Raw genomic sequence first — 26,758 nt, 5'->3', positions numbered from 1 at the left:
CTCATTGTGTCATGGCAAATGAGGACAGAAAGCCTCCCACTCTTACTTTCATGATGACTGGCACAAAGAACAAGGCTCCCTACGTTCATTTCCTCTTTAACTGCTCTTTGACTGTGTCCTTATGTAGCCTTTGATTCCTTGAGACTCTGTATCTCTACAACATCATGTATCTCGTAGCGTGTAATAAGTATGAAGCCAGATCGAAAGAGTGGAAAAATCAGATTCCCTAATTTCCCTGAACATACAGTAAGATTGCATTCAGGCGCAGACAGTGTGACTACATTGACCAAGGCTAACAGAGGAAGGGCCTGTGTGTGCCGGCACAGAGAATGAGTACATGCGTGCATGTTAACATGCGTATTTGAAAACACACACACATTCACCTAGATAGATAGATAGATTAAGAGGAGTACTTACATTATTACCAAAAAACGGCCCTTTTTGTTCTTTTTCTTACAATAGGGTGTATTTTTAGAGACACAGTCGGGCGTCCACTGTTATTTTGCAATATCTGCTCATTAAAGCAGAAATTAGAGACAAAGATTGAAACTTCCATTAGTTGTATTTTGAATTGATGGCAGACTAGACCCCAGCTCAACCTTCCCACCCAGTTCAATATCTGGTATTTGTATTCAGCAACAATGGAGTTTTTCCTGATTTATCACCAATTATTAAATTATTTCTGTGGCTGTATTCGTGTTCCTGTTCCTGTAGAAGCTTCTGGGCTGTCTGGCCAGCAGGCAGTGGGTGTTCACTGTGGGTTGCAGATCTCTTAGGATACACAATACAGGGGTGGGGCAACAGAAAATGTATGTCTTTAGATACACCTATTTCCCAGCACTGAATTGATCCTTGAAAGTGATAAGCACGCATTTGTCTTAGCAAAAATGTCTTCTTTTTTGGACTGAACGTTTTACTGTGGCTCTTTAATATGACTCCTTTCCTCTATTTTATGTTTATTTTTACCATGGAAGAATTGAAGTGTCTGCACTGTTTAGTCATTGTGAAGTGCTGGGTACAGTGTGTCTCAGACTGAATAACATGCCAAGTCTTTCAGCTATTTAGTGCTAATGAAAATTACACCGTAGTTGTGATATTAGCAACAATTATGTTGTGCGTGTCTGTGATCTTCTTTGAAATCTTCTTTTTTCTTTTTTATTAGACATAATATCATCCTAATTTTGAGGCAGAAAAACTATTTCTTTTAAAGTGAGAATCATTTGAATTTCAGACAAATAGGAATTTTGGCCACTGCTGTTGGCTAAGTTGTCAGTTTACATTTGGCACAAAAAAAATGTTAAATAGGCAAAGTCAGTGGCAGTGCAAGAGCAGCTGGCAACAGGACACAAAATGTCAGCATTGAAAAATTGTTGCCTTCTGTTGTACTCCAGTTAAAATAAAAATGCTGAGGTGACTGCCCAGCAGAGTCATCCAGTGTTGCAGCCATTGCTTAAGATGCTTTTGAGAAGAGCAACCCCCCCGGTCTGTTTCAGGAAAAGATGTCCATCTTATTCATCTTTTCCTCCTCCCCCAGTTTACTGGCTATAACAGTCAGTCATCATCATGACTAAAACAGTCTCCTCGTTGGTAATAGATATATGCCATACACCCTTGTTACAGTTATTCTATTCTATTCTATTCTATTCTATTCTATTCTATCCTATTCTATGCTATTCTATTCTATTCTATTCTATTCTATTCTATCCTATCCTATCCTATTCTATTCTATTCTATTCTATCCTATCCTATCCTATCCTATTCTGTTCTATTCTGTTCTATTTTATTCTATTCTATTCTGTTCCTTTTTCCAGTGCAGCTCTCCAGTGAGCATTGACCTGAGCTCTTCTCTGGTTAGAGTGGTTAAATATAGACCTATTCTCAGCCTCTCCTGGGAAAAAAATGAGATGGAGAAAGAAGCGGGGGGGGGGGGGGGGGCAGAAGGGTAAATGGGCAGATTGGAAGAGGTAGAAACTTTTTTCTTCTTTAATTCGTTCAAAAAGACTAATACAATTTAGCAGGTTAGACTGTTTTAGCTTTAGCTGCATAAATTTCAGTTGTTACACAATGCAGTTGCAAAAGTGAATTGTTCATCACTAACACTTTTGATTTCTGTTGTGCTGTCAGCAATTTACCAAGAAACTAACATCATGCAAGGACCCCAGAAGCATTGTCGCACCACAGAAAATCTAGCTAAGATATAAAGAAGCTTAACTGGTCTAATTTCTTTCTCTGAGTGAGTTTGTGACCTGAATGATGCAGTTTCTTAATTTTTAAGGCACATTACTGACCCACTTAGATCGTGCAATCTGCTGTCCACTATGACTGAGCAAGACACAGTTCAAAAATGGTAATGGTTTTCTTCCAATGAAGGACTTTGATAAAAAAAAAAAAAAAAGTATAACATGAAACAAATGTTACTTTTTGCTTGAAGTGTAGTGTGACATAAAAAAGAGCTACTAGTTATTTTTCATGTAAATCCACTCACCTACAACAACTATGCTGCAACAGAATACACCTATGTCCTATTTTTACACTGCAGAATATCAGACTTGGGAGGATTTCCTTTTTTGTGTCACATCCCAGTGATAAGTACTTTAACCTCTTCTCCTGACACCTCTTCTTCAGTGGTTTTGTAAATGTCATAATAGGCTAGATTTAACTCAATGTTGAGATAGAAGATTACCTGGTTGAACCTGTACAAGCCATAGTTCCACCTTTTCTGAAGATATTGTTTAACAACCTATGTCTGGTTCAGTTGTCTCTTAAGGTGAGGTATCTAGTGAAATAAAATAGACACCAGACAATATGCATCACTCCAAATGTACTTTATTTGCTATGTATCATAATATTCTATTGAGCTCTGGTTGTCAGTGCTGCTACTGCAGCAAGGTGGGTTTACCAAATGCATCGTGTCCTACAACACTGTACAACATTAAGTGTTTCCCTGGAAAGCACATGTAAAGCTTATGATCAGTTTCAGTCAGTGATCCAGTTTAAGAGTAGTTTTTAATTGCATGTTGATAGCATACATGAACATACATGAACTACGACAAGCCCAGGTTAATTGACCCAACTACATCAGATAATCTTTGCACTTCTCTGGCTTGTGAGCCTCAGTTTTCAATGCAGTAACTATTAATCACTGGTGTATTTTGGTATTGCCCTTTCAGCCTCCAGTTTGCCCTGAATTGCCAGTAAAAAGGGGATAAAAGTGACGGAGGAGGAGAGGAATTCAGTGACAGACTGAGGTGAAGGGTGAGAGCTTGGAAAGAAAGAAAGGGGTAGAAATGAGACTGAAGTAGGTAGACCAACAAGCAGTGGGGGAAATGGAAGTGCAAGGGAGAGGTGATGAGAAAGGAGAGGAGAGACACAAGGAGGAAGGGAATCCAAAAGCACCCACATCCCTGTAGAGCAGAATAATCTTTAGGTGACTGACTAATGCTGTTTCTCTCACCAGGTGCTTATTCTACGAGCTGAAATGATCCTACATGCTTCAGACGTATGGTGCCAGAAATGTCACCACTAAATTAATACGCCATTATCTGACAAAGGGTACAACGTTCCACTAACTTAAGAGGCTATTATGTCAGGAGCAGAAGGTGTGTGGTTATATAAATTTCAGGAATGCAGCATATTTCAGGGCTTTCTTGCATAATAAGGAGTGGCACTCCTTTATATTATAAAAATACAAATTGCACACAGCAGTTCCTTGCTGCTGTAAATCAACAAAGCTGACAAATATAAAATCTATAAAATCTAGGCCAAATGTCATAAAGTAAGCAACAGCACGGTATCTTAGACAGTGAAATATCCTAACAATAACTAAAGGAAAACCAAATGAAAAGTCAATTTCTCTTCTCTTCTTCTCTTCTCCGATTTAACTAATTAATTAACTTTTTCCTTTTTATATATTTTCTACAGCCACAAGAGTGCTCCCATTCATACTCTATGTAGGCGTGTTAGGCATGTTGAAACAATTATTTGATCAATTAATTAGTCAATGGCAAAAAATGCCAACAACAGTTTTGCTAAATGATCTTCACTGTGAGGATTTGCTGTTTCTTTTCATTTCATATTGTAAATTAAATGCTCACAGTCTTTTAGATGTTACTAAGGCAAAATCAGCATTGGTATATTGTGATGAGAACTGCATTACTTTTGACATCTTTTTGACTGAATTTTTAATTGAAAAACGATTAGATCAATAGATAATGAAAATAATTATTTAGGCTCTACTAATCAGTGAGCAGCACTGTGTAATGTTTTCAGTGCAACAATTCTTATTTATACATTATTCATTGTGCTGATCTTGTCATTCTGGTACACAGTTCAGAGGGACAATGCAGTTACATTGGTGATGTTATTGAAAAGGAATCTTGTTTATAATGTAAGATAATCAATCATCATTTTATTGCCACTTTTTAAATCTTTCTTTCCCTAAAAGCAATAAAACATTTTATATTTGACATTACTATACCAAACAAGTCCATGCCACTGAGGTATATTATACTGTGCTGTGAAATCTGTTGTTTGGCTGTGGTCACATTGTCACATTGTATGTTTTTTGATACCATAACCCAGGCAGTGACCCACTCTTGTGTTTGCTTTTAGAAAAGAGAGACAAAGCACATTCAGCATAGCCACCATTTTGGTGTTTTTGCATGCCACCACGGACTTTCCTTCTGAAAAGTGCTATTGTGTTCTCTCCTGTATACTCCAGGTGTTACATAAGTAACACTTGCTCACTTGATAGCTCAGATCTTGTGTATAAGTTAAGTAGTTTCATTGTCAGTTGAACCAGGTATGAATAATTACCATGTTTACACAAAAGTGCCAGAACAGGAGGATGTACGTATACAGCAGCAGCCATCTTAAGTTGACATCAAAATGGAGGCAATGATGACTGCTGTCTCATAGTAAAATGGTGTGTGAAAAGCATTGACACTGACCTGCCTATACTGGATAAAATGGCGACAATATGTCTGACTAATTCTGACAATGCATGGGGCTGCACATGTCTGGGAAGGGCAGAGAAAATAGGAATGGAAAATTGAGAAGCTGCTCTGTCTCCCGTAGAGCAAATGATGGTGCGCCTGCTAAATCTGTCCCCCTAGAACTCGCCGCAAACAGTTTATCTCTGCTTCATTTTGTCCTTACCAGCCGAACTAATATCTCCTGCTTTCTCTCTCCATTTCTGTCTTTTCTCTCCCTGTGTTTGTCACTGTGTTTGTCATCCCCTCCCTCTGTCTCTCTGTCTGTCTGTCTGCCTCTGCCTCGTCCACAGGGCTTCTTGAAGAACGAGAGGGACAACGCCCTCCTGTCAGCCATTGAGGAGTCTCGCCGCAGGGTCAGTATTTCGTCTCATGTCGAAAAAGAGCTACAGATGGGTTACAGAATCTAAGTCCTGTATTGTAGGAAAAGAATTCATAAGCACGTCCAGATTCAGACAGGCCTGCAAGGCCCACATTTCAGTATTATTTCTATTCTTCTTTACAGGTGAAATTGTTTACATTTTAAAGCACAGGATACACTATTTAGACTCACACACAGACACAGACGTTCTTTCCTTGTGTGACTCACATTCAGATTAGTGCTGTAGTGTGCATGAACATTAGCACATCACAATATAGGAACACTTAAAAAAAACAAATTTTTAATAATTTCTGCATGCTGTGATCTAAAAGTCCTTCTGGTGTGAACCTTTAGGGAATAGTTTTGAAATGGCTTCCCTGATGTGCAAAGCTAATAGGCCCTGTGTTTAATTAGCTGCCGTTCCCATTATCTCTCTGTGCCTGAGAGAGGAAAAAGGACATGTGTGCATGGATGGAAAAACCGAATACACTGAAGATTTAAAAGAAAGTGGATGTTAAATTTTCTTGCAGATTAATGTGTAACTGCTGAAGCTTGTGTTTCACAGGAAATGTGGGCTGTGTTTAATGACATGTTTAGTCCATGTTGTCCAGTCTTGCAGTAAACATTTGACATGAATATGATTTCATTTAAATTTAAAGCACTTTTTACCACTCTCAGTTGTGGATTTTTAAGGCTGATGACAACAGCAATATTTGAATGAAATCTGATGATGATATGTCAATTTTTTATAAAGTTTATTTGTTTAAGAAATGTGACCATGTTATAAGTTGAAAAATAAACGTTGCAGTGTTCTCTAGTTGAAAAACTGTATATGTAATGATGATATTTTTCTTATTACCCCAAATTTATCTTTGCCATTTTAGCAAATTATTGATTCCATAATATTTTTTTTTGACATTGCAGCTCTGCAGCTCAGAAATGTTTAAAGCTCTGACATCCAGTCAGTGACCAAGTTAACCCAGTAAATGGTGGCTTTAGTCTAGATTTGTGTCTCCCTGAGCTGGAGATTCAATTATCTCACATTCCCATTATCTCACTTTGAGTCTCTGTGGAGGGTTAAAATAGACTGCAGTGTGTCCTGGTGGAGTAGTACAATCTTGACTGAGGTCTGCTGCTAAATCTGGTGTGTGTGTGTGTATGTGTGTGTGAGTGAGACAGGTAGGCCCAATCTACATAATGTGCATGTATGTTTCTGTGTGTGCTGCATGTGTGTTCTCTAGGTTGTTGACTACTGGAGAGAATTTAAGAAAATCTAGGCACAACATTGGGAAATAGGTGCATAAATTCATCACATAATATTTAGCATCTATAGTGAGACAAGTCATTATGTCATGTGTAATGTACGAGAGTATGTTTATGTTAACATGTCTCTAAACTGTATTGTTTTTGCATTTATAAAAATTCTGTAGCTTACAAAGTCTGTTTTCAGAAGTCAAACCATCTATTTAATAATGATCTCTAATGTCAGGTCACAGTATTGCACTGTGACACGATGCATCGCGATTCAGAAAATGTGACGATATCGCACTGTGACGCTGAAAACTGTATCTTGATGTGACTGATGAAGTGAGGTCTGTGTCCTGAACTAATCCTTGTTGAGTGAGTGATTGCACTGCGCGCCACACAAAATAACACAGGTAAAAGAAGAATTAAAGTGAATAGGTTTGAACTGTAATTTCTCATCTTCCCAGAGCCCCTGACAATGTAACAGCATCTGGCTGTTTCAGGTTCTGTACAGTCAGACATCTGTAGACAGCTCGCTTTCCCAGTGACCATTACTCAGCTTACTGAGTGACTATAGCGAGTCAACCACTCTCACTCTTATTCCTCTGTCATAATTATTTTCTCTGACAGTTAATATTTTTATTCAGACCCATCATCTGTAACAGCTGTAATAATAGTTATATTTATTTTATATATTTTATATTTATTTTCATTTCTGCAGTACGCTGGGAGATGCTGTGAACTTGTTTTCATGCAGTTAAACTGAACTTTGATTTACTCTGAAAAACTCACTACACATGGACCGACAACACTTGATAGCCTAGCAACATAATTAGGCTAAACAATCCACAATGCAACACTCTAAAATACCGTAGTTACACTAATTTTCTCTCCATTCAAAAAGAATATCAGTTGTAATGAATGGAAACGTAATTGTACCAGTTGCCTTATATCATGGACAATACGGTATCTTCTCTTTTGCACTGTGGTCTACAGAATAAGAGTAACTGCAAGAAAGATTTTATTTTTACATTTTAACTGTAACTTAGTTCACAATAATGAAAACACTGTAAGAAACAGGGTTTTGTGGCAACGAGAGATTTGAGATAAGTGATTTTATTTTTGCAGTTTACACTAAGAAGGAATAAATAAGAACTCTAAGATCTTAGTTTGTTTTCATTCTTCATATATCTTTAGATGTATTGTGAGCTTATTGAATTATGAACCCTGTATCGAGTATTGTACTGAATCGTGAGTTTATTGAATCGTTACACCCCTAATTGAAATTATTGTTCCTAGTCTGTTGTGATTTTCTTGCCATGTGCAAAGCACACAAAATCTCAATATTAGGTGCCTATTTCAGACGTTCCTGTTGGCTGAGGAGTACCATCGTGAATCCATGCTGGTCCAATGGGAGCAGGTTAAGCAGAGAGTTCTGCACACGTTACTCGGAGCAGGGGAGGACGCACTGGACTTCAGTCAAGATGTGGAGGTACAGTCTTTGCGCCCATTGGCGTGTTGGTCATAAAATGAGGTGTGGTCACAGCACATTGTTGCCGTAATGCTAAGGCAGCGGAAAGCAGTTGCGTGACTATCAACTTAATTATCATTTTAAGGGTACATTATCAAGATAGTAATATACACCTGTATAGGTGGGTGTACACATGTGGGGACTGTAACACGAATATGCCTGCAGCAGTATGGCCAAGGAGAGATCAGCTGACATAAGAAGATGGCAAATCTGCCTTTATAATTGCAATCCAAGGAGCAAGTTTACCTGTCTTTTAAAGGGAATGGTAGATTGTACTCTGATTTGCTTATTGCATGTTACACCCAAAACACTCCCATGATAAATTAAGAGACCAAGTACAAACCACACCTGGTGTTTTTTTTTTTTTTTCTCCTGCTATTAAATAGCAAAACTGACTGTTTTACCCAATGGTGTAAGCTAATTTTGATTTTGTAGAACACTTGCTGCAGGCATTTTTGAAGGTTAAATTCCTTGCTCAAGGCACCATATCTTGTGTTGCTGAAAGGATATTTGATCAGTTGGTCGGCTAATTTGAGGTTGTAGAATTTACCCCCTCATGGACCCGGCCCTGCACCACACAGCCTCTGTTTAGGAAGATCTGCCATAAAAAATAGGTACATTTCCTAAAAGAAAATGGCAGGTCCACCACTGTTTCTCTTTAATAATGAAGAGGCCAGAAGAAATATTTTTTTGCCTTACTCACGTTTCTCTTCCAGTCAGTTGTCTACCCTCTGATATTTTACAGTTGAAGAGCTAATTTATAAGCTATTTTAAATCTACTCTCAGTTAATCTGAAGTGAAAAAAGAAGATTAATGTAAGATACTGGTTAACAATGTCACTTTAGACACATTTGACAGTATCTGTTGTTTCTAATTGTATTTTGCTTCCCTTTCTGCTACTTGCTTGTGTGCAGTTTATCTGTTAAGTCACCTGTGGTGTCTGTCTGTTATAGCCCAGTTTTGTGAGTGAAGTGACTGCTCCAGGAAGGAGTGCGTTGGACAGCGTAGAGGTGGCCTATGGACGACAGGTGAGCCATCATTAGTCTAATCATTTGACATTCATTGAAACTCCAAGGAAAGGACTGGAAACATTATCAAATATAATTTGGACAGTAAAAATAGAAAATGATTTCCAGTCTATTCATCTCAGCATCATAGTTTGTTTTTTCATACTGCCACTGGGGAGTCAAAAAAAAAATCTAATAATGATATAATTGCAGATATTTATTTCTTTCACATAAAAACATAAATGATTGTGAACAAGATATTGACTGCATGGGACATTTTACACATGAAAAATAAACTTCTCGGTGTTCTCTGGTGGACAATTATAAAATGGTGATGCTGTTCCTAAATGACTGCAATCCTCTGCACTCCTGTACTTAATAAGTAATAAGCTAATATTATCTAGTTAATATCAATACTATCCACTGATTTATCAGTCAGGCTGTATCGCAAACATCAGTTGTTTTTTATTATTCTGTTAAAAATCATCTTTGATAAAATGTTGAAATTAAGGGAAAACATTGTCATAGTAAAAGGGATGAAATATCTGGTAATGATAACTTCCTTTTCACCTATGAAATGAATTTGCTGTAGTACACTCAGATGTGTCTTTTGAACATCCAAACCAACAGTATTGTGTTGCTGCTTTTCCAAAGAAAATCCACCTCTTGAATTGACTGGAGTTAAAGTGAATTAACCACAGATGTGTAAACTCTTAACTGTCGTACTGTTTGTGATGCCCTGTCTGATCATTGAGTTAAAATGGGGTCACAGCAAGCCAGGAAGTGGCAGATCAAACATATTGATTGATTGGGCGGTAGGGACTCTGGATCCTCTCCTCACTGTTCTCGATTCTCTCCATCCCCCCCCCCATCCTGTCTGACCTTCTCTTTTTCTCTCGATGTTCGTCTCTGATTTGCTGTATGACGCAGTACTTTAAATGTGGCTCCTGACCATGTGTCGACACATTGCATGCGGAGTCATTTGTCTGGTTTTTGTTATCCTCTTTGATGACCTTTTAAACATTTTGATTCTTTTTTTCTTGTTCTTTGTTGTGAACCATTTCACTCGATGGTCGTAGCATTTGCTTTTACTTTGAGCTGAGATGGAGCTGTAGGCAGATTTCAAAATTTTCTTCCACATTTAATTGCAAATGTTGAAACTAAACTTTGAGGAACTACTGTAACCAACTTTAATCTTCTTCATTGTCTCCTTATATCTCCACTTCTGTTTCATTCAGATCTACATTTTCAATGAGAAGATAGTGAATGGTCACATTCAGCCTAATCTGGGAGATTTATGTGCCTCTGTAGCAGAAAGCCTGGATGACAAGGTAAGAACACACATCTTAACTTCTGCTATCAATATGAAATTAATTATTATTTTCAGATATAACAGTTTCACCTTCTGGAAAAAAAATAAAGGTTTTACTCTGTGTGTCCTCTCTGTGCGTGCCCTGTCCCCTACCAACTCTCTTCATTTCAGAATGTATCGGACATGTGGCTGATGGTGAAGCAGATGACGGATGTGTTGCTGGTTCCAGCTAAAGACACCCTGAAGAGTCGCACTTCAGTTGAAATGCAAATGGCCTTTGTACGACAGGCACTCAGCTTCCTTGAGAACAGGTGACTGTGCTTTCTCTCTCTCTCTTTGTTTTAGTTTTTTTTGTCTAAATTTTAAGCAGAACTGCACCATGGTGACAAACTCTATGTCTCCTCTCTCCCAGTTATAAAAACTACACCATGGTTACGGTGTTTGGCAACCTCCATCAAGCCCAATTAGGAGGGGTGCCAGGAACATACCAACTAGTCCGCAGTTTCCTCAACATTAAGCTACCAGGGCCCCTGCCTGGTATGCAGGTAACACACACACATTCAAATTCTTATGGGTGAAGAGAACATTACCTACACCACACTGAGAGGCTACTTGATGAAGCTGAAATGTGAATTTTGTCAGCTGTCAAGCTCTTTGTCACCACATTTTTTGTCTGTGTGTGCAACAGGATGGGGAGATAGAGGAACACCCAGTGTGGGCTGTGATCTACTATTGTCTGCGTTGTGGAGATCTGAATGCAGCCATGCAGGTGGTGAACAGAGTGCAGCATCAGCTAGGGGACTTCAAGACCTGGTTCCAGGAGTATATGAACAGCCCTGACAGACGGTGAGAGCACTTCAGCTTCTTGTTTTATGTTGTGATGTTTATGAAGGTCAAGGAAGTTCAAAATGTTTTTGAATCTTTACTGTCTCCCTTCATCTGTTTTGTCTCTTCTGTTCAGTCTCTCTCCGACTTCAGAGAACAAGCTGCGTCTCCACTACCGCAGAGTACTGAGGAACAGCGCTGACCCCTACAAGAGAGCCGTCTACTGCCTGATTGGAAAATGTGACATCAGTGACAACCACGGAGAGGTGGCAGACAAGACTGAAGACTACCTCTGGCTTAAGGTATACTTCTTTTTGCTGGTTATCTTTTAGGGTTATTTTATGACGTTCAGGCCTTAGCACAATGGTCAGAGCAGTAGCTGGTAGTTTTTTGGGGTTTTTTTTTGGTAATTAAAAGCTTAGTTAGTTCCAAAGCTTCACTGTTGGCATTCCTTAGACTTGTGTAGGTTTTATAGTACATTGTTTTGGTAAAACAATCCCTCTTTGAGCTAGAGTTGTTGTATTTCTTTCCATCAGTTTTACATCGTGTGTGCCATTATTTTGTCCCTGCAGTTGAACCAGGTGTGTTTTGATGATGACGGCAGCAGCTCTCCTCAGGACAGACTGACCCTGCCACAGTTACAGAAACAGCTGCTGGAGGACTATGGTATGGAACTGCGTCTGTCTGTTTCACTGTGCGTCTGTTTACTTAAGCAACTGTACTTGTTTGACAGTTACCATCTTTGGGTAATGTCTGCCATATATTCATGTGCTGCTGATTGATTATATTAACCCCACAGTCATATCTGTACATTGTTTAGAAATAAGAGCAACTTGCATCAAATCTGGATTCCACTACTTTTTTTCTATGAAAGCAGTGCAAGTGCAGAGCAAGTAAATATATAAAGCAAATGACATCAGTTAACCACAGTCCTTTTATATCCTCTCAAGTCTTTCAAAAATTCTATTTTAAGAACGCTCTGATCCAGCTTTTTTCCTCCTGATACTGATTTTGCTACTTTGAGTCAGAATATTTTCAGACGCAGAGTACAAATCTTATAGCAGGGCTTTTTTTTGTACACCTCACTATGTGGAATCACTGGAATCATTGCTTTGTTAATGTAACATGAAGCCTGTGGCACTAGTTGACGGCCCACCATGACTGAATGAATAAGAAGTGAAACACCAAATTTGACATTAATGGAAAAAAATATTTTATGTGGATAAAAGATAATGTATGCACACAAATACACACAAATATAAACTGAAAGTTGATTAGCAATAGCTTGTAAATTCTGTAAATTCTCATTTGAAAGGTTTCTTTGAATGATGACATCAGTGTTCCTCAACACAGAAACTCAGGAGTCTCCTGGATAATTTAACAGCACTTAAGCAAACAGCTATGAATATTCTAGGTTTATTTCTGAAAAAATGTTTGGTTTTTTTTTTTATTATTTATTTTGTTTTGTCCTTCAGTTTGGTCTGTAGAACAACTCTAAATACTACAGTGCCCATGAGCCTCATCAGATGTTGCTATGGACAACAAGCCAGACCAGAAGTGTGACTCAGAGCTGTAGCAGATTCAGAACACTTTGTTATAGTAAGCGGGAACAAAAGTTCATGAGTTTGTGGAAAATTGAGCCAGAATTTGTTTGTGAGTTGATTCTAAACTGTCAAATGTAGAAATAGCCACACAGTTTATCATCTTCTCTGCTTATGATGCAGCTTAGTGCTACGACTGCCAGTCACCTGCTGCCTCCTACTTCTGTCGCTCTGTAAACCTTATGAAATGTAATGAAGTAAAAGGAAACAGCTGCACCTGAAACTCAGGTGGGACAGAGAGTGGATAAAAATGTTACACTGTTAAAAGTTCAGTATGCTTGAAGCAAACAACGATGTACAATGTGTCATCTGACCACACTTCCTCCTGGCTGCATGGCAATGCCTTCCCAATCTCTCTTCAAGAATTCAGTGTCCTTGATCTCTCAGCACAATCAATATTACAAGAGGGGACAAGGCGCACACTTTTGAATAGACCCTCCCCAAAGGCAGCCGTGGTGATGCGCACAAGAAAAGTGATGAAAGTAGTTGTGTAAAAGTTGAAAAGAGAGAACCTGAGAGAGAACCTGAGAGAGAGAGGACCAAATGCTGTTTAAGGTTTTATCTCTGCATACCTATGCAGTTGCTGTCTGAGCTGGGAAAGCTAGTCAGATTGTTTTGGAAACTTACAAAAATGTCTCCCACCTGATCGCACCTCTGCAATAATGAGTAAGCAACATCTTCCAAGAGCTATTTAAATGACAGAAAATTCAAGTGAAGCCTGAGCTATCAGACTTTTACTCTTCACTTCAGTTCATTTCAAAATAAAACTACATTCTTAAACAACCACATACCCACCCAACACATAAAAAGGAGAGCATAAGGGCATTAGGCCTTCTCTCCTGCAGATTCAGAAAGCACAGTTTTCTCCCCTGGGTGTTGTCTTCTCCACAGGCCGATCCTGCTCCCTTCAGATAAGACTGCACTCTTCTCTTCTCTCTCAGTAGTCCTCACCCTCTCCCATTTCCCCTCTCCCACTCCCTTTGCTCAGTGGGAAGTACAGCCTGAAGCCTCATTCTGTTTTCTCCCTGCTGCTCTGCTCCCTCAGTTGTCTGGCACAGTGTTTCTTGTTGTCCTCCATCTTGCTTCACAGCGGGACGTAAAGCCCAAAGCCTCTCTTCATTTCACTTACATACTGCTGGTGCTCGCCAGCCTCGTCTGTTCTCTGTTTCTCTGTCCCTCATTCGCTGCATCTCTGTCTTCTCCTTTTATCCCTTATCCCTCCTTTTGCCTCACACCTGCACCGTTGTTTTCTCTCCTCCCTCCCACTGATTTCTGTCCTCTCACATGCACCCGCCTTCCATGTGCATTTGTTCTTTCTCATTTCTTGTTTGCGCACTCTGCCGCAGCCCCCCCCCACACACACACACCCCACACCCCACACCCACACTCTTATCTCTCCTCCTTCGTCCTTTTTTTCCTCTCTTCATTGCTCTCTCCCTTCTCTCATATGCGCTCGTTTTTTGAACTAAAGTGCTGTAAGTCTGAGATAAGGCTATAAAATGGCTGACATGGTCCACCCTGTTCTGCTCCCCAAACTTTCAGCCAGCAAGAGGATTAAGAATTATAATTAAAAAGTAAACTTGATGACTAAGTACCTGCACTAGACAAAATGTTTTCAAAACACTTCTTACTTATTCGTTGCCCTTAGCAACCGTCAGAAGTTTAGATGGTATAGATGAACACGATAAATCAGTGTCTCAAATGACTGACAAGTGAAATGTGTGGAAACTCATCTGGCATTAGAGGAGTGATCTCTCTCTTCCTGCAATTACATGTGGGTTTAAGTAATACAGAAATACTTTTAAAAATTTCTTAAGCATTTCTCATTACATTTTATTTTAGTCTCATCTAAACCAATTCCACCAATCTCTCTCATCTTTTATCCAACAGGGGAGTCCCATTTCTCTGCGAGCCAGCAGCCTTTCCTATATTTCCAAGTATTGTTCCTCACAGCTCAGTTTGAGGCAGCGATCGCTTTCTTGTTCCGCGTTGAGAGACTGCGGAGTCATGCCGTGCACATGGCTCTGGTCCTGTACGAGCTACGGCTGCTGCTGAAGTCATCCGGCCAAAGTGCCCAGCTGTGTGAGTATGATCACCTTTGTTTTGTAGGGTGGGGCAGACGCTTCAGAAAGAAGCTTTTGTTAAAAAAACAAAACAAAACATTTTGACTATTCTATGTGCAGTGAGTCAGGAGCCCGGGGACCCTCCCATGATACGGCGCCTCAACTTCATCCGTCTGCTCATGCTTTACACTCGCAAGTTTGAATCTACTGATCCACGGGAAGCCCTGCAGTACTTCTACTTCTTACGGTAAATAATCTTACACTCCTATTCTCACAAGCGCATCCTGCTTTGTGATTCTCTCAATCTGTATTATAGAGATAGTTGGTGAGGGGAGAGGGAATTATGTGATATGCTTCCAGCCAGATTAAACTATTGCTTGTGTTAATGTATGTGTCTCTCTGCAGCAATGAGAAGGACAGCCAGGGAGAAAACATGTTCATGCGTTGCGTCAGTGAGCTTGTTATTGAGAGTCGAGAGGTGAGTGACCCCCGTTTACACCGAGGCCTTCTGGAGAAAATGCCTATGCTGTCTTTTAGTCCCCGTTAGCACAGTTAATACTGCTACAACTAATGTCAAGTGCCCACTAGATGACAGTTGCACACCAGCAAAGCCTTTATGGAGCCTTGTTTCTTTTAAGAGGGTCAGAGCATCCCCATTTAATTGCTCTCTTGTGTTCCTGGCCTCGTGTGATCCGTCAGACCTGCAGTTTTTTCATCTGAAGGGTTTTTTGTGTGAGCAGTCAAACAGTCACTCTGGCAAACATCAGATTTAGTCTATGTCAAGAAAAATGTTAATAACTTTTTAGGGAAACACATTGGTGGGCATTTTTTAATGAATATTAATGAAAAATATAGAATTAATGAAAACATTTCACTGATCTGTGTTGCAGCTGTTACTATGATTGATGATTAATGAAATTATTATTTTCAGTATTTTAAATGGATATAGAAATGTGGCAGAAATAGCCACTTGATGCACACTGACACACCTTAATGTGGGATTTGTTATGCTGTCTTGGTTTGCGTAATATAATACAGGTGTACCTGCAGTATTACCATGGAATCACAGTGTAAACTTAACATGTTTTTGATATGGCTGTTTTGACTTTGTCTCTTTTACAGTTCGACATGCTGCTGGGGAGATTAGAGAAGGACGGCAGCAGGAAGGTAGGAAGGTTATGCCTTTAATCTCTCTATCTCTCCCTCTCATCTCTTCTGTGGTCTTTGTGTTCCTGATGCTTGTTTTACCTCCCACCTGCTCTCCAGCCATGTCTCTCCTCTCCTCTCTCTGCTTCACATCTCTTTTCTGTCACGCTTTGTCTTCACTCAGTTTGAGGTTTTCAGTCAGTCAGACATGGTCAGCAATCTTCCCTTTGTTCAGCGTGTTTCCTACACATTTTGACACTCCCCATTTAGCGGCGCTCTGTTCCACTGTCATGGATCAAAAAGCTCTTCACAAAGCTTCATTGCAGCCTTTGCTTCCAAAGTTTCTTGACATTTCTCACAGTGTTGGCAGCACTCTGCAAGATGTGACGTTTGAGGGTCTTTTTTCCCCCTCAAATTCACATCACTGGTTGTTTCATCCCACCCACCCATGACAGGCACACTGCGCAGTGTGACATTGTTAAAAGTCTTGGGAATCTTTTCTACAACATCTTCTAACCAGGGTTTCTCTAGAGTATAATGACTACAGAGCTCATCGGATGTTAATGATGTACAGACATAGACGTTCTGCGGGGATTACATTTGACAGTGTATGATTGTAAGATACACTAGCTGGCAGTTTGCTTGAAGTGCATTCCTTACAAGGAGTATACTGTACATATGAGATCTTTCTGTAAGTTTGTGCTGAGGACCAGTATACAGGTCATGTAGCTCAGAAATTAGTCCAACCCAGTTATCCAACCCTATCTGTCATGTATAATATGGTTAATGTGGCACTAAGATCTAGGAAACCAGCAATCAAATGTGGCCAGAATCAGTAATTTTTTTTTAAAAATGCTGTGATGGGGCTAAGACACAGATTAAAATTTGTCAGAGTGAGAATTAAAAAAAAATACAGTGGTTAATAACTGCTGAAGTGTCTACGCTGCACTTTTTTGTAGAGCACAGGGCGTAATTGGAAAATTACTTGATAAGAGAAATGTGCTAGATTATTGAATCTATCACCAGACAATCAGTGGATATGGACCGCCATGATGAGCTTTACACTGGGTGCAGCTACTGTATTTCAGATAAAAATGTAGCAGTTTTTTTAAAATTGTTGATGGATGCTCTAATACTTTGAATTTCATCTCTGTAATCCTTTGTTGGTGGAGAGAAGCGATACTAAGTGACCTGTCACTTGCAGCAAATCAAGTACTTGCATTAATACTGCTTTGGTAGTGATGGTAATGAAAACACTTTCTTCAGCATGGACTAATTGATGGTCATGTAATTCTGCCTTAAAGGCTAACAGGTCCCCAGTGTAGTATTAGGGGGAAAAAATATCTTAAAATTTCCACTGCCATGATTTCTCCTCTTGGCTAGAATCAAACCACCAACCAAACAGTAGTTACTGAGCAGTATTCTCTGAGGTATACTCAGTCTCACTCTGGTCTCCTCCTCCTCTTCTCTTTAGCCTGGAGTCATAGATAAGTTTGCTGGGGACACCAGAGCCATCATCAGTAAAGTGGCTCTAGAGGCAGAGAACAAGGGCTTGTTTGAGGAGGCAGTCAGACTCTATGAGCTGGCCAAGGTGAGCAGACCTTTCTGTTGTTTTGCATCCATATGCTGCACCACAAAATGTCTTAATATCTATTGGTGAATCCTTTCACCATTTGCGTTCCCCTCATTCTGTCAGTCTGTCTTTTAATCTTTTTGTTTGTCTCTGTATAGAACCCAGATAAGGTGCTGGAGTTGATGAACAGATTGTTGAGTCCGGTCATTGCCCAGGTCAGCGCTCCTCAGTCCAACAAGGAGAGGCTAAAAAACACTGCAGTGGCCATTGCTGAGAGGTAAAAACACACACTCCTTGGACTAATCTAAATCTAGTCAAAAGCATCATATAAATGTATTAACTAAATAATCTTCTCTTTCCACTGCAGGTATCGCTCTCAAGGCATAGCAGGAGAGAAATCAGTCGATAGTACTTTCTACCTGCTCTTAGACCTGATGACATTTTTTGATGAGTACCACGCAGGTCACGTCGATAGAGCCTATGACGTGAGTACAGCTGTGATAATATAGGGAAAAGACTGAGATGATCCATTTTAGGACATGTAGTGTATTTAGTCATTTCACCTGCAGTAGGTGCATGAAATGACACGGTAACATAACCAACATCAAGTTTTAATATAGTTTTATTACAAATGCAGTATGTGATATTCTGATCACTATATTGTACTGACAATATTGTGGCGAATATATGCAGCTCTTCTGTTAATGTCATCCCTCTGTTTCTGTGTCAGGTGATGGAGCGTTTAAAGCTTCTTCCTCTCAGTCAGGACAGTGTGGAGGAGAGAGTGGCTGCTTTCAGGAACTTCAGCGATGAGGTGGGATCAGTTCATAAACACCTAGAAGGGACATTCAGATTTCCTCACAACACACAGCATTTTTGTTTTTCTCTTTCTTAAAAGGTTTTGTAATTTTCCTCTGTTGTCTCCAGGTGCGGCACAACCTGTCCGAGGTGCTGTTGGCCACCATGAACATCCTGTTCACCCAGTACAAACGCCTGAAGGGGGCGCCAGCAGGCACACCAGGACGACCACAGAGGACCATAGAGGACAGAGACATGGTGATAAGCCAGACTCGCGCTTTTATGAATATTAGTATAACCAAGACTGGACTTTTGAGTCAATATTTGTGTGTTAAAAAGTCTGACAGTATATCTAGGCTAATGTTTATTTTAACATAAACCCATAAAAAATTCTTAATTTATAAAGATCCATTCATTTTGATTATTTAAGGACAAAATGTTCACAGAGTGGAATATTTTAAAAGTGGAAAGTTAACTTTTAAACGCTATCCGGAGAAGAAATATGTAATGCTAACACTTTTTTTAAAATTACTTGAAGCATGCAACACAGTGCTATTATTTCAGAATCTAAAATACATACATGCTACAGATATTTACAGTTAGTCTTTGCTGTGATACATATTATGATGAGTAGACACTGTCTCTTCTTCTGGTGGCAGTATGTTAATGCTTCAAATGCCTTCTTCTTTAAACAGCAACTGCGCAGCCAGGCCAGAGCCCTGATCACCTTCGCTGGTATGATTCCCTACAACATGGCTGGGGACACCAACGCAAGACTGGTGCAGATGGAATTACTAATGAACTGAGTCAACAAGACACCCAGACACACACACACACTCACACACACATACACACACAGTACCTTTCTGTCAACCAGAAACCTTTTGGCTTTTGGATACACAGTCATTGTCACACTCATTTGTCTGTCATTTTGTTTCGTATATGCTACTATATTCATCAGCGTATGAGCAGATACATCTTTACTCACCCATTCCCATCATCAGTCCCCTCTTTTTGTTTTGTTTTTCCCATTTTGTTGTTTCATATTTGTATCTTTAATGATTTGGAATAAAAAAATAAGTACTTTTCAGTTGCCTTTTTATTTTGAAACTCTTAATTTCATTGTCATTCAGCCTTTTTTAAAATTAATTTTTCCTCATTTTTACAGTCTATTATGTTTTTACTGACTTGACTGACCTCTCTGCAGTCAAGTCTTTGATTTTCATAGTAAGACAGGCTGCTTATAAATTTCCAATCCATAAACTTTTTAAACTGGACACAATATCAATTTTCTATTTTATGATGTTTCCAGTACTTTTACATGCTCTCTTAGCTGAGCAAATTTGTTTTCCCACTCTAAGTAATCTCAATGGTGAATTTATTCCACCTTTTGAACTCATTAGTCATTTACTCTGGAAGGATTTTTTTGCTCTGTATTTACTATGACCGAAGCCTGTAGGGTAATGGATGTCCTGAGCATGAGCGTCTCATACAACACCTCATAACAAGGTGTTAAGTTTTGATAGACATGATCACACCTTCCCCTTTGTTTTCATGGAGAATTAGCTCACAGGTCTGTTACAGAAAGCAACATCTGTCCTCCAGCAAGGTCTGTCTTGATTTGTGTACTTTGCTCTGTCATTTGAACAAACCACAGGCAAAATGATAGAGTACAGCTGCTTTGAAAGGAAAAGTCACCGTGAATTCGTGTTGCATTATTTATCAACAGAGTATGAACAGAAATAAACCACTGTTCATGTCATTTTAAGAGAAGCTGCAGATACTTCTCATCAGACACTGAGAAGAGACGTCTTGCTGAAACATTTGGGTTGATTATTTATGCAGCAAACTCTTGACATTGTCTGAGTCCTCTTGAGCTTATCTATCCACACAGTGAGGTGATGATGAAACATAATTAAGGATCGTCAGTAGACCCACTGGTTCAACATAAGCAAGTTACTGTCTACAGTTATTATGATTTTGAGTACTGCAGACCTGAGCCATGTTGTTGTCCACAGGCTGTAGTGCAGTATCTGTGACACGTCCAGTCCCCTGGCAGATGGTTGGTTGGCTTCAAGTCGACTAAAAGACTGGAGGGATATTTCAGTCTCTGTATCAGAGGGGTGAATTCTGGGGTAACGAAGGGAGGAGACATGTTTTAACATTGAATGCAGAGCATATCCCTTGGTTAGTCATATTAGGTTATACTACTTTACTAAGTGGACAAAGGAACAAGACTTTTGAATATTTCTTAAGTAAGTTAGCCAGCAGCATGAAATTTACTGCAGTTTTGATGGTACATGTTTTTTTCCCATTGAGAACAACTGAACAAGGTGGACTTGGTGAATATTTGATCCCCATCAAAAGGCTGTTTCTTTTACCACCCAGTAACACCTTTGCCATCTACCTGAACACCTCAGAAAGTAGCAGCAGATTGTCCTGTCTAACATTTAGCAGCAAAAACTGACTTCTGCTGAGGCACTAAGCACATGTAAATCTTCAGAAATAATCACCCACCATCCCCTCTGTTAAATTTGTGGCCCTCACTCTCTGTCCTTCAGTCTGGCCTGAGAGAACACAGATGGAGGCTCATTCTGTCTTGGCTGCTCCACATAACTACAGAGATGTTGAGTTCATCCACGGCCACAGACAGAGCTGAGCCAAGTGCTATGGAATCTATGCTGTTGTACTCCAGACCTCCCCAGTGCTGGGAGCATAGACACAGCACAGCCCTCTAACACTTACTTTCATGTCTAACAATGTGAAAATCACCTGGTTTATGAATGACTTTGGATAAAATCAGATGCTGATTGGCCACTCGCACCAGTCTGCTGCAGAGACTCCTGTCTATTCAGGCTTTGGTAAATGATGTAATCTCTCTTTACATCCCCACTGAATGAGCTGTTCCTCTCACTGTGGTTTCTGTACAACCTGCCTGTGGTGTGTGTGTGTGTGTGTGTGTGTGGTGTGTGTGTGTGGTGTGTGTGTGTGTGTGTGTGTGTGTGTGTGTGTCTGTTTTAATTCCTCCAACAGCAGAAGACCTGCCTCTCAGGTGTGTGTGCTGCAGCTGGTGTTGTGAATCAGGCCGATGACAAACACCTCCTATAACCCGGCTATTTCACAACACCAGGGTGGCACTGCACCACTGACAACGTGACAAAGAATCACCACATGATGCAGCAAGGAAGATGATGCAAAAAAAAAAAAAAAAAAAAAAAAGTCTTGGATTTTACCAAATAAACAGATAAAGTACATTATCTCAGGGTTATCCCAGTAATGTCCAAAGGTACAACATGCACTTAAAACTAAGGGTTCTTTTAAAGACCTGGAAAATGATTTCAGTGGCCTATATAACTAATACTGATATGTTGTTCATAATGTGCATTTTTCTGTGTAACATGAATAATGGTTTTGTCAGTTACACCTGCTCTTGTTTCTTCCATTCCTTTATACCATCAATTTCTGATTTTTTTCCCCCCAACTTCATGAATTTGACTCATATTCACTCAGATATCAGAACCATATATGTAAACTGAATGAAATGATAACCAAGCGACTCCCACTGACACATCTACTGTACCAATCACAACACTGTAAAGCACAAACTTGTAAAATCCTTTTTACTCTTTGGTCTGTTAATAAATAATATGACCAGTGTTTCCTCTGTAGGTTTGTTCTATTGCTTGGCTCCAAATCATCTTTGAAGAAGAAGCTGTTTAAGCATATTTTTAAAAAGACTTTTAGAATATTTAAACTACTTTCGGTATAAAATTTACAGGGCAAGGGTATCTTTCAGGTTTCATTAGAAAGAGTTTCAGGTGTATGAACCGAAACCCTCCTCACCATATGTTTTTGTCATGCATAACATGTTTCACTGACCTTCCTGTTAACAGACTATATGGCAGAAAGTATCGGTCATGTTTGGCTTAGGTCTAAGTAGGACTGTGGTTAGATGATTTGTGAACTACTCTGTCCTTGAGGCTGTTGTATTTAAGGTCTGTAAATTCTAACTTCATATATTCAATCACAAGTAGAAAAGAAACAGATAAAACACACATTATTATGGCAGTGTGTGATCTGCCACCAGAGATAGGCTGCTTCAAACCTGCCTCATCAGTCATGGAGCTTCCCTTTTCCTAACAACTTATTCTGGCTCTGATCTGTCCCAACAAAAACAGATGGTCTGTACCCAAAGAGGAGGGAGGCCTGCCTGATGATGTCTTGAGTATGGCCTCCAGCCTCCGGGTGAGATGAGTTGGCACTGAAGGAAATACAGTGACCCATTTATGGCATTCCCTACAGATACTGTAATTTCCTACCATAGACCCATCATTGCAGAGCCCCCTACTATTTTGATCTGTTGACACTATAAACATGATTTCTCCCCCCTTCCTACTCAAACCACTCTGTCTGTTTTACTTCATTAAATTAATCTTAGGGATTTCCTGATGGTTTTTAAGATTTGAGAACTATGACATATGCTTCATAAGTCCTGCTAGTTATGTTTGATAGTAGTAGAGCTATTTCGCATACAGTTCAGAAGTGACGGGGTAAACTTGCTACAGCACTGAAACACTCTGTGCTGACAAGAGTGACACCTGGTGGAGACCTTTTGGTATTAAATTTTTATTCAAGGTAAGACCTGATAATGTCAGAATATAGGCTATGTAAGTGAACTCATCACTTCCATCCTCGAGACTGTGTGCCGTAAAGGTTACTTAAAATGTCCAACAACAAGTAGATAGTATTCTAATGGGTATGAGTTTGGGCAACTTGTTGAAAATTGTGGGCGAAAGTTTGAAGAACAGATTTGTAGTTTTACAGTTTGTTGTTAAAGTTGTTAAAGTCATTTTTGAAATAGACTGAAATTGATTTATTTCACCAATAAGTGTGACTAACATACCATAACATATAAATGTAAGATAAATGTAAGATTTATTCTCCTCCTCGAAAACGGCTGAATTTTAAGGCGGTGACGAGCGCGAGCTCCCAGCACCGCCAGATCCAACAGGTGTAGATAATTAGAGAGCAGCAGGTGCTGAAAACGACGACACAGAACGTCCCGTTTGGCTGCAAATATTGCATTTAAAAAGCAAGATATATAAATATTTTTACGGCAATGATCCTAATCGGCTTTAAGGTGGGTGCAGACAAAAAAAGAATATCAACTGCCAAGAAAAGTAAACCAAATGTTTGTCTGTGTAGCTCAGAGGTGTTTTTATGACACAGGTTTAACTGATAAAGTAGCCTAGCTAGAAGGTATATAAATAATTTAACACTTTACACAGTTAAAGTGGAACTATTCATTCTTCAAACCAGCTGAGCGTGGTCCTCGTGCTTCTCCTCGACTTCACGGGCTACAGTGTTGAGGGTAAGGCTGTCTACTTACATTAACTATCAGATGTGTTGTATCTCGGTGAATCATTAAGTCGTGTTTTTGCTGTGTCTCTGTAGGACTCTGCAGTGTGGAGCACTGCACTGACACCACAAGATGTATTCTGTCTAAAGACCGAAAAAGTTGCAAATGTGCCAGGGGATATTATGCTGACCAGTGTGACAAAAGTGGGTAAAGTTATTACATGACAGATAATAAATGATGACAAAATTCCTTAAGTTCCATTTGGTTCACTTTTACTGTATTTTTTGATGTGGTGACTGAGCAGTACATGCATCATTATCAATCTCAAGCACCAGAATAAACATATTTTCTATGTATCACTATCTTTTTTTCAGATGCACACATTAAAGTCATGTGTGGCAGAGACTACATAACAATCAGAGCAGTGGAGGATTTCTTTAAGTATCATAATGTGCCACTGGAGTCCCTACACTTACCCAACAAATCTTGCCGTGCTCAGAGAGAGGTCATTGATGGTGTGCCTTACTACATGTCCAAGATATCCAAAGACAAATACCTGACTTGTGGAGGCAGGCCACTGGAGGTACAGCTATTTACATCCACAGCAATACATTTCATGTAAAGGTCTGCTTTCTATGGTGAGTTAAAGGTTTAGTTGGGAGTACAGACTATCTAAACCAATGCCACTTTTTTTGTAATGGAAACACCAGTCACCACCAAATAACAATGTTTTTATGTGTGTTTTTGTTTTTCTTCTTACAGAAAAACTTTACTCACATCTCATACTCTCTGAGTCTACTATCAGACCCTCGGGTTATTGGAAACATCATCAGACATCCAGTCATTAAGATGGACTACACATGTGTCTATCCATACATCAGAAGAGTCAGTCTACCCTTCCCAGTCATCCCATTTTCCAGGTAGGGAAGCATGAAGCAACATGCAAAACCATGTGCCAAGAGTAATGACATTATTCACTTTTGTTTTTCTCTGGCTTTGAAACCAGACCACTCCACTCCCTATATATATCCGTCCCTCTAAACATGTCTGAGAAAAGCACATCTTTACCATCCAGATACATATTTTTATGATGAGGGCTTACAAATGAGGCTCTAACACATGTAGATTTGAGTGGTTGTCCCAATCAGATTGCCAGTTCAATGGTCATCCTGTTCTCTTTGTATCAGATTACAGACTGGATGAGAAAACATTATTTGGTACAGTTGAGTGTGAAGGTTAAGCACTTTGACAAAAAGTTCTCATAACAAGGCCCAACTGTTTGAGGCTTTCAGCCACATCCTGTGGTCGTCCCCAGGGGGAAGTCATGGGGATGGTTTAATGGTAATCGCATGCCCTAAGTACAACATTTGGTCATCAGAGACCTTGTATGGGGACTGTTGTTTATTATGTTTTCTCATTAGCTGTTTTTAAACACAAGATCAAAACTGGTCACAACATCAACTGGGACGGGGTGATGACAGCTGATAACAGCTGTCTCCATGGCAACTGAGCAACATCACAGATTGAGCCATCTGCTGTCAACAGTGTTTAGCTGTAATCGCCAAACACAGCTTATGTTTCCCTAACTCTCCTCTGCACATGGACAGTGAGACGGTGATGCGTGTAGATGAACTTGATGCCACCATACAGATGATGCTGTACACGGACCACACTTACACCAAGGCTTTCAGCAGCGCCCCCACCATTGAACTCAGGGACAAGGTGCGTAAATGTTCGGGCTCTTATCAAGCACTTCAATCAAATATTAATCAGATCTTGGGTAAGCTATTTGTACTGTGTCAGTGGTGGCCTTAGAAGAACTTAAAAAATGTGTCTAGGTGTACGTGGAGGTGACGGTGACAGAGCCTGCAGATTTTTTCCTGCTTCGGATTAATGAGTGTTGGGCCACGCAGTCTCCCCAGCCGAACACAACAGAGGGATCAGTTCACACTCTGCTTCTAAATGGGTTCGATTACCTCTCAGTACAGACAATTCACCTCCGTTACTATGGATTCAACAAACACCATCCCCCCTCCTCCTTTCCATCTCTTTACTCAGGTGTGTGAACGACCAAACCGTCTTCTTTCTTAACGTGAGTGAGGGACAGTCTGGACGTAACGGAGAGGGTTCCACCGTTCGCTACAGCTTCGACATGTTTCGCTTTACAGCAGAACCTCACGACCTCTATCTTCACTGCACTGTGCAGCTGTGTGAGCCAGACGACCACACGTCCTGCATACCTGTGAGCTCACTCAGCTTACTGTCATACCTGACAGGCTTAAGGCCTCATATTTTTTTATATCCTGTCTTAACATTGGTCAAGTTTCAAACAAAACTGTGTGTTATACAATAATGGATTTATTTTGTTTGCTGTAATAACTCCACTTTGCAGCCTCTCATGTCTCGTTTTTTGGTTTTCTCCACAGAACTGTAATTCGATTAGCAAGAGAGAAGCAGTGAGAGCTGACCCCATCCAGGGCCTCCTGTCATATGGACCCATCAGAATCGAAATGCCAAACAGACCTCCCTCCAGTAAGCTCCAGTCACTGTTTCCATATTCCTCCTCCTGCATGATCAGGGAGTTATTGCTGTGTTAGACGTTGCAGTTGTCTTTATTTTCTCTCATTGGCCTCATTGGTAACCCTGCTATCCCACCATATTTGATATGGATATGATCATCTCTGTTATACATTTGTTTCAGGCATAGTGACGGCAGTAGTGCTGCCTGTAGCAGGTGTCTGGACTGTCGGCTTCTTCCTCATCATCCTCATCACTGTGGCAAAGGCAGGCAGCAGGAGGCTTGCACAAACAGAGGAGCATTGACAACACTGCTGCTGCAGTTTGAATAAAACATTAAAAGCATCCATATCCTCTTTTATTCTTGTCCTGACATATGATTACCAAAGCTAGTAAATTGAAAATTATATAGTAGACTAGACGAGGATG

The 26,758-nt window shown here is 39.9% G+C and overlaps 2 protein-coding genes across 3 annotated transcripts in view; both read left to right on the top strand.

The window, feature by feature from the left end:
* nup93 (nucleoporin 93) overlaps nucleotides 1–19,543 on the top strand; it is a 29,869-nt gene extending 10,326 nt beyond the window's left edge. For both annotated transcript variants that reach the window (XM_018703546.2, XM_018703547.2), the window contains exons 4-22: nucleotides 5,285–5,347; nucleotides 7,961–8,089; nucleotides 9,082–9,156; nucleotides 10,374–10,466; nucleotides 10,619–10,758; nucleotides 10,860–10,992; nucleotides 11,136–11,293; nucleotides 11,409–11,574; nucleotides 11,845–11,938; nucleotides 14,764–14,955; nucleotides 15,057–15,183; nucleotides 15,342–15,414; nucleotides 16,059–16,103; nucleotides 17,557–17,673; nucleotides 17,814–17,932; nucleotides 18,023–18,140; nucleotides 18,386–18,469; nucleotides 18,583–18,711; nucleotides 19,149–19,543. In XM_018703546.2, coding sequence (XP_018559062.1) covers nucleotides 5,285–5,347; nucleotides 7,961–8,089; nucleotides 9,082–9,156; nucleotides 10,374–10,466; nucleotides 10,619–10,758; nucleotides 10,860–10,992; nucleotides 11,136–11,293; nucleotides 11,409–11,574; nucleotides 11,845–11,938; nucleotides 14,764–14,955; nucleotides 15,057–15,183; nucleotides 15,342–15,414; nucleotides 16,059–16,103; nucleotides 17,557–17,673; nucleotides 17,814–17,932; nucleotides 18,023–18,140; nucleotides 18,386–18,469; nucleotides 18,583–18,711; nucleotides 19,149–19,259 — 2,166 coding nt within the window. In that variant the 3' untranslated portion in view covers nucleotides 19,260–19,543. The remainder of the gene's footprint in view (nucleotides 1–5,284; nucleotides 5,348–7,960; nucleotides 8,090–9,081; nucleotides 9,157–10,373; nucleotides 10,467–10,618; nucleotides 10,759–10,859; nucleotides 10,993–11,135; nucleotides 11,294–11,408; nucleotides 11,575–11,844; nucleotides 11,939–14,763; nucleotides 14,956–15,056; nucleotides 15,184–15,341; nucleotides 15,415–16,058; nucleotides 16,104–17,556; nucleotides 17,674–17,813; nucleotides 17,933–18,022; nucleotides 18,141–18,385; nucleotides 18,470–18,582; nucleotides 18,712–19,148) is intronic.
* A 3,819-nt stretch (nucleotides 19,544–23,362) lies between these two features.
* zpd (zona pellucida glycoprotein d) lies at nucleotides 23,363–26,674 on the top strand. The gene is made up of 10 exons (XM_018703544.2): nucleotides 23,363–23,593; nucleotides 23,773–23,824; nucleotides 23,908–24,015; nucleotides 24,187–24,395; nucleotides 24,575–24,732; nucleotides 25,420–25,534; nucleotides 25,651–25,778; nucleotides 25,871–26,054; nucleotides 26,239–26,344; nucleotides 26,514–26,674. Exons 1-10 carry the CDS (start codon nucleotides 23,573–23,575, stop codon nucleotides 26,633–26,635), a joined length of 1,203 nt encoding a protein of 400 aa, XP_018559060.1. The 5' UTR covers nucleotides 23,363–23,572; the 3' UTR covers nucleotides 26,636–26,674.
* Nucleotides 26,675–26,758: the final 84 nt, after the last annotated feature.

This window comes from Lates calcarifer, linkage group LG10, assembly GCF_001640805.2.
Source record: "Lates calcarifer isolate ASB-BC8 linkage group LG10, TLL_Latcal_v3, whole genome shotgun sequence".
Classification (NCBI taxonomy): domain Eukaryota; kingdom Metazoa; phylum Chordata; class Actinopteri; family Centropomidae; genus Lates; species Lates calcarifer.
Note: the sequence above shows the minus strand (reverse complement) of the source record. Positions and strands in the feature narration are given on the sequence as shown.

Bases quoted from the DNA above. Each gene is read 5' to 3' on its own strand.
- zpd (XM_018703544.2), top strand. From the start codon at position 23,573: ATGATCCTAATCGGCTTTAAG. The intron at 24,396-24,574 runs GTACAGCTATTT...TTCTTCTTACAG, and splicing joins GTGGAGGCAGGCCACTGGAG to AAAAACTTTACTCACATCTC. The intron at 25,779-25,870 runs GTTCGATTACCT...CTCTTTACTCAG, and splicing joins CACACTCTGCTTCTAAATGG to GTGTGTGAACGACCAAACCG.